The sequence below is a fragment of the Pteronotus mesoamericanus genome, unplaced genomic scaffold (assembly GCF_021234165.1).
Source record: "Pteronotus mesoamericanus isolate MK-2021 breed Mesoamerican mustached bat unplaced genomic scaffold, CSHL_Meso_final scaffold_83, whole genome shotgun sequence".
NCBI lineage: Eukaryota > Metazoa > Chordata > Mammalia > Chiroptera > Mormoopidae > Pteronotus > Pteronotus mesoamericanus.
The window spans coordinates 1,335,720-1,342,246 of record NW_026555328.1 but is presented as its reverse complement, the minus strand read 5'-3'; the positions used below and the strand labels follow the sequence as shown (position 1 = coordinate 1,342,246).

The window sequence follows — 6,527 nt, the reverse complement described above, 5'->3', positions numbered from 1 at the left end:
GCTCTCATCATAGTTATCACGAATACTGACAGTGACCCCTGGCCCATATTCCTTGCCTGAGATGCTCCCTCCAGATCCTACCTTGGAACACAGCAGTAGGCCTTGCTTCAGATCCAAAGCAGAAGGAGGGGGCCATATCTACCCTCAATGACACCCATGGAAAGAATAGATAAAAACTATTCAGGTTGAATGACACAACATAAAAGACTGCTGAAATCCTGTTCTTTCTCTTCTCATTTTATTATTTGTTTTATTTTTAGGAGTTTTGAAGGCAAGATGACGACACCCAGAAATTCAATGAGTGGAGCTTTCCCAGCACATCCTACGAAAGGCCCTATGGCCATGAAACCTGTTCAAAACATTCCCAGGAAGGTGGATCCTGTGGTGGGCCCCACACAAACCTTCTTCATGAGGGAATCCAAGGCTATGGGGGTGAGTCAGTTGCCCTCTGTTCCATATTATAGGGATTCTCTGGCCTAAAGAAGCAGATGCTGTTGGCCAAGTACAGGACTCAACCCAATGTGAGGGTATCTGATCCCACCTGAGGTGTTCTTTATGTCTGAACAATAGGTCAAATCAGGGATGTACAGAGAAGTTAACCCGGTGATCTTATGTCCCCTTTCAATTTTGAGGCTTGCATATTTAAGGATCACCCATCCCAGCTCATCACTATCATTCTAGGTATATGTGCCTTAGAAATGTCCCAGGTGATAGAGAAAATGGATCTGAACAAGACAATGCCTTGGCACCTTTACCACTTTCTTTGGGCATTTTACATAGGCTCAAAACCAGGCTTCCAGGCTTGCCTTTGCTTTCTGACTTGAAGATGATTTCGGTTCATCCACCAGTGCCCCTATTTTCTCCCCAGGCTGTCCAGATTATGAATGGGCTCTTCCACATTGCCCTAGGTGGTCTCTTGATGATCCAAATGGAGGTCTATGCACCCATCTGTGTCACTGTGTGGTATCCTCTCTGGGGAGGCATTATGGTGAGTAAAAATTCACAGTCATTTGGGGAGTGGGGCAGGCAAAAATGTTGAAAAGCTCCACAGGAATATAGCATATTATTTCAGTGTTGAGGGAAGTTGAGCAGGAAATGGGTTATCTGGTTAAAGTAACATAGCATAAAGAGTTGACTAAATTGAGTGTGAATGCTATGGTTGAGTTAGTCATCATGCTTCATGTGAAGTTGGAGAAAGATGCCCTACAATCCATACAGGGAAGGAAGATTGTTCAAAGCATGACCTCTCCAAAGTCAATTTGAGGGATCAGGGGAGAAGATCACTAGATACTTGGACTGTATAACATGGTGTTTCAGAAAGCAAAAAGGGGTAGGAGGATCCCACTTCCAACTGGTCCTTCTCACCTACGATTTTGTTTAGTTATTATAGCATATAGTGGAATTTGTCCCATCCCAAATAAATCCCCTGTTGCTTATCAGGACAGCAGCTGCCCTGTGTGCATGTTTTCTAAGCTTGTAAGCCTCTCTGGTTGTGGTGTGGAGCAGTAGTGTTTAAATTACCATTACATTTTCTTAGGCACTATGATAAAGATGAGTCCAAGATTGAAATTTTCAAAACAAGGGGAAATGGGATAGAACAAGAATTTTCTCCATTTTACAGCCTGAACAGTAGAAAAGGAAAATGATAAATAATCACCATCACTTCCTGTAGCAGCCAACGTTTTAATGGGGTGCCCATGGCATTCAGGCCAAGTATTTCCTACATTAATTCATTCTTCATTTGTGTCAGTCAGGTAATCATTGTGTACAACAGAAAGCAATTCTACGGTTTTTTTTAAAGAAAGAAAAACTAAAAATAATTTAAATTCACATTTCATCTATTAATTGATGGAAATGTGAATTCTGCCTCTTTGATTTTTTTTAATATCCCTAGTCACAGCTCTCCAGTTGCTTGAATAAAAGGCATGGATTGAATGTAGTTGAACCTGAATAAAAGAGAAACAGGACCACTGAAAAATAAGTGAAGCCAATTAAAAAAAAAAGGCTGGAGAGTTTAGTGAAAGTGGTTGGAAGTGTGGATATCTTTTTTACAACCAGTACTCAATGTTAAAAAGTAACAGACTGAAAGTGACCAGAAGGGAGGAGGACAGGGGATAATTCTGGAAAGAAGGGGAAGGGACTAGACAAAGAACATGTGTGAATGACCCATGGACATGGGCAACAGTGTGGGAATTGACTGTGGGAACCAGAGGGGTGGGATGGGCAGAGGGGGAAAAAGTGGGACTTTAATAGAATAACAATAGAAATGATTTAATAAAAAAGTAATCTCCTTCTCCCCCTGGGCCTCTCTTCCCCTCCACCTATTCTCCCATTTCCCACACTCTTCCCCACCCACCTCCTCTCTTTTTACAGTATATCATTTCTGGATCACTCCTGGCAGCAGCAAAGGCAAACTCCAGGAAGAGTCTGGCAAGTAATCATATGTTCTTCTCACCCACATATCTAAGAAATATTTTCTCAGTTGAAAACAAGGACCCTTAAAGACCTTTGAAATCACAGTAACATTGAGTTCTCTCAAGCCTAAAAAGCAAACGATCCTCTACAGCGCTGCTGTAATTGTATTCATGAAAAAGTTGGAAATGAGAATATACCTGAAATGCACCCAGGGAAACAGAATTAAAGGCAGATGGGTGAAGAGCATGCTTATGATCTTATGACTGACAAATGCTGTGTGAGACTACCAGATCACTTCAAAAGCTGTGTCATTCCTCTCAGGTCACCATTTAGGACAACCGTCTAATCAATGCTACCGTTAACTCAAGTCCTAGTTAACACTGAGTAGTAACTTTGAGCTCAGTTTGCCTCCATGCAACTCTGAATTTGCACTTGTGAAATGGAGATAATAGTCCTTGCAACCATATGGAATTGTCGCTAAGACGAAATGGAGTAGAATACAGGAAAGTGCTTCCGAGGCCATAAAGAGCTACAGAGCAGCCTTGTTCATAGGGACACATTTACACCGAGGAAGAGCTCCCCATACTGTGGGCCAAGAGCTCACCAGCAAGTTCCCTTGCAGCACTTTTTTTTTTTTTTTTTTTACACTTACTAAGCTAATACTGACTTGAGTCACTTCCAAAGTCAGTGAAGGTCTGAGTGAATTGAGATGCTCCTCTCTAGAGGAGGTCTGACAAACTCAGTTTTGAGGAAAAAAACTTTGTGAAGGTCACATTGTTTTATTCTCCAAATACAGCCAGTCCTACTGACTTGCCATCTGTAGGTCACACAGTCAGGGATGAAACATATGTGTCTTAAAGTAATGATCAATAATCTCATATCATTATGGTACTTGTTGTATACATTTTCCTGTTTTGACATTTTATTGTCCTTGCAAGGTAGAACACACCCACTGCCATCCTCTTACTTAATGCTACCAGGGTCATCAGCCCTAATGGTATTTTAAAAGATGGCTGCAGGGACTGATTGCAACCAATGTCAGTAGGAAGTATGTGGTAGTGTTATTCCTGCTGTTGTTTGTTTTCACTTGATGGTCTAGACCTAGAGGATTCTGTCTGCTCTTTCCCTACCTATACCCCCAATACCATTCCACTTCACTGAGATGAGACAACCTCCTTATTTCTCTCCCCTCTACCTTCTTACACAGACAGATATGGTCTGAATATTTATTTACCCAACAAATATTTATTAAATGCCCTCAGGACATTGACAGTAGCAGTAAAAAGAAGCGCAAGGCGACAGTTTATAAGAATTAGGAATCACTCCTACAATTTTTTCTTGATAAACTGGATGGCGATGGCGCGCAATGAGATGGGGAAGACTGAGACAGACCGGGAGATGGTTTTTATTTTACAGTGACAGAGACTAAAAACAACTGAGAGCGGTGTCGTATGGACTATTTTGGTGTAGGACCTTTGTGAGTCAGAGGCATGAGACCTGGAATTCCCTCTGAGCTTAAATTCTCCAAGTGGAAATCAAACCCAATTAATGATTCCTTTATGTCTCCATTTCAGGTCAAAGGGAAAATGATAATGAACTCAATGAGCCTCTTTGCTGCCATTTCTGGAATAATCCTTTTGACCATGGACATATTTAATGTTACAGTTTCCCATTTTTTAAAAATGGAGCGTCTGGACTCTGATAAAGCCCCTGAACAAATTATTGACATACACAACTGTGACCAACCTAACCCCACTGAGAAAAACGCTCAAAATGTGAACTATTGTTACAAAATTCGATCTGTGTTCTTGGTAAGTGTGAAATTTGGTTTCTTTTCAGAGAGGAGGTGTGGTACTTTTATTATGAGCATTAACTCTAGATCCAGACTGCCTGCATCTGGTACTTGCTGCCTCATGGCTTTGGGCAAAAATATTAACCACACTTTGCCTGAATTTTAATTGTCAAATGTGTAAGGTAACAATACTTGTAAGGCTGTTTTGAGGGACAAGTTAATACATGCAAAGCATTTATAACAGTGTCTGGCACATAAAAAGTGCTATATAAGTATTTGCTTTAACATTAATGATATTATTATTAATAGTTATTATTGATTAAGCTGAACATTGAAGAACTACCTAAATTGTTATAAATATCTTGCCCCAAGGAATTTTTTAAAATTATTTTTCAAATATTTTTATTGTTCAAATACATTTGTTTCCACTTTCCCCTGCCCCACCCACCCCCACCTCAAGAAGTTTTCAGTGTAGAGGTTTAAGAAGAAAAAAATGTATCTCCCAAGAGTGAAGAGGTTTCCTTGGTGTGATACCACCTAACTAAAGCTGGATACAATTTAACTTGCGGCTCAGTAATTATTCTTTCCTACCTAGAATTGATTCTTCAAGTAATTATTAGTTTCTTTCTATCAACAGCATGTGTTAACTATTTGCTGTGTGTCAGGAACTGTGCTAAGGGTTAGGGTTATAAAGATACTAGTATTAATAGTTGTTATTGTTAGTCATTACTCACCTAGAGAACTGATCTTTAAATCATTTAATTTTCATCAAAAGTCATTTACTGAGCAGCACCCATATTCTTCTTTTTTTATTACTACATTTTCACCCTCACTTTTCTGTTGTTCTTCAGAGCCTTTTTGCAGTGATGCTGATCTTTGCCATCTTCCAGAAACTTGTGTCAGCCGGCACTATTGAGAATGACTGGAAAAAGCTGTGCTCGAGAACCAAAGCTGTAAGTAGGAGCCCTTCTGCCTACAGCTTTCCTCTAGGAAAATAATGTCTTACAAAAAAAAAAAAGGATTCTTTATAGGAGAATGTAATGCAATGAGACTTTGAGCCTGGGAATTTCATGAAAAAATGGCTTCATTGTGAAGGAAAGTGTCTGGAAATTTGAAATAAGTCTATAGATTAGACAGAGTACAATTCTATAATGTGTTACCCTCTTACTAACCTTGACTTTTGCTTGACTTCAGGCATCCAACTTGACTGCATATGTAATGTGTAAAAAAAAAGAAAAAAAAAAAAGAAAAAAAAAAAAAGCCAGTAGCTGAAGGTTGAAGGCTAAAGGAAGCCACTAGTTCTTCCATTTTATTTTTCGGTGTTCCGTGCTTCCACCTACTTTCCATATATACCACCTTTTTATCTAATCCCTCTTCCAGAACAATAGGTTCAGAGAAGCTCCACAATTCAGAAATAGTAATACCTATTATCAACTACTTCAGAACTATAGAATGTCAGATTTAGAACAGAATTTAGGAATCATCACTAACTCTTTCATTTTGCAGATGAGAAATGTAGCATTAAAGATAGAAAATGATTTCCCCCAAATTATCTCCAATAGAGGCAAATCAAAATGAAACTCTAAGTGCCTCTATTATTGCAGTATTCTTTCCCAAATATTCTGTGATCATTCCAGGCAAAGTGGCAAATCTGCTGGCCTTGAAGATGAGTCTTGATAAATGATTTGATAAGAATGTGAGCACTTAGAAAATGGCACTTGGAAGCACATAGGAAATAAAATAAATAACATAAAAAAGGAGGTATTTGATAAATATTTGTAGAGATTGTTGAGAAATGTGTCAATGGTAAAGATCAAGAAAAATTTGTTTAATTTTGTGTATTCTAGGATGTAGTTCTCCTGTCGGCAGAAGACAAAAAAGAACAAGCAGTTGAAAGGAAAGAAGAAATGGTAGAGTTGACTGAAATAGCTGTCCAGTCAAAGAATGAAGAAGACATTGAAATTATTCCAGTGCAAGAAGAAGAAGAAGAAACAGAAACAAACTTTCCAGAACCTCCTCAAGATCAGGAATCCTCACCAATAGAAAATGATAATGCCTCTTAAGCTGTTTTTTGTTTTCTGTATCCCTTTGCTAAGCATTGGGGTTCATAGCTTTCCAGAGACATAGTTCCCCTCATTTCTTGAGGCATTCTGCATGCATCCTCCACATCTCTCTCTGGTCTTTGCATAGAGTTACCACAGCTCCATCTCTGTTTCTCTCATTCGGAGAGTATAGCTCTTGCAGCAGATTGTGACGTAGTGTTTCTTGTTTGGGGCAGTTCTCTTATATTTAAAAAAAAGGCTGATTGTGATTTCTCACC

General features: G+C 39.1%; 1 protein-coding gene across 1 annotated transcript; it reads left to right on the top strand.

Moving 5' to 3' along the window:
- Nucleotides 1-276: 276 nt before the first annotated feature.
- MS4A1 (membrane spanning 4-domains A1) lies at nt 277-6,270 on the top strand. The gene is made up of 6 exons (XM_054563631.1): nt 277-432; nt 869-988; nt 2,374-2,430; nt 3,990-4,226; nt 5,059-5,160; nt 6,055-6,270. Exons 1-6 carry the CDS (start codon nt 277-279, stop codon nt 6,268-6,270), a joined length of 888 nt encoding a protein of 295 aa, XP_054419606.1.
- The last annotated feature ends 257 nt before the right edge of the window (nt 6,271-6,527 follow it).

Bases quoted from the DNA above. Each gene is read 5' to 3' on its own strand.
- MS4A1 (XM_054563631.1), top strand. From the start codon at position 277: ATGACGACACCCAGAAATTCAATGAGTGGAGCTTTCCCAGCACATCCT. The intron at 989-2,373 runs GTGAGTAAAAAT...CTCTTTTTACAG, and splicing joins CTCTCTGGGGAGGCATTATG to TATATCATTTCTGGATCACT. The intron at 5,161-6,054 runs GTAAGTAGGAGC...TGTGTATTCTAG, and splicing joins TGTGCTCGAGAACCAAAGCT to GATGTAGTTCTCCTGTCGGC.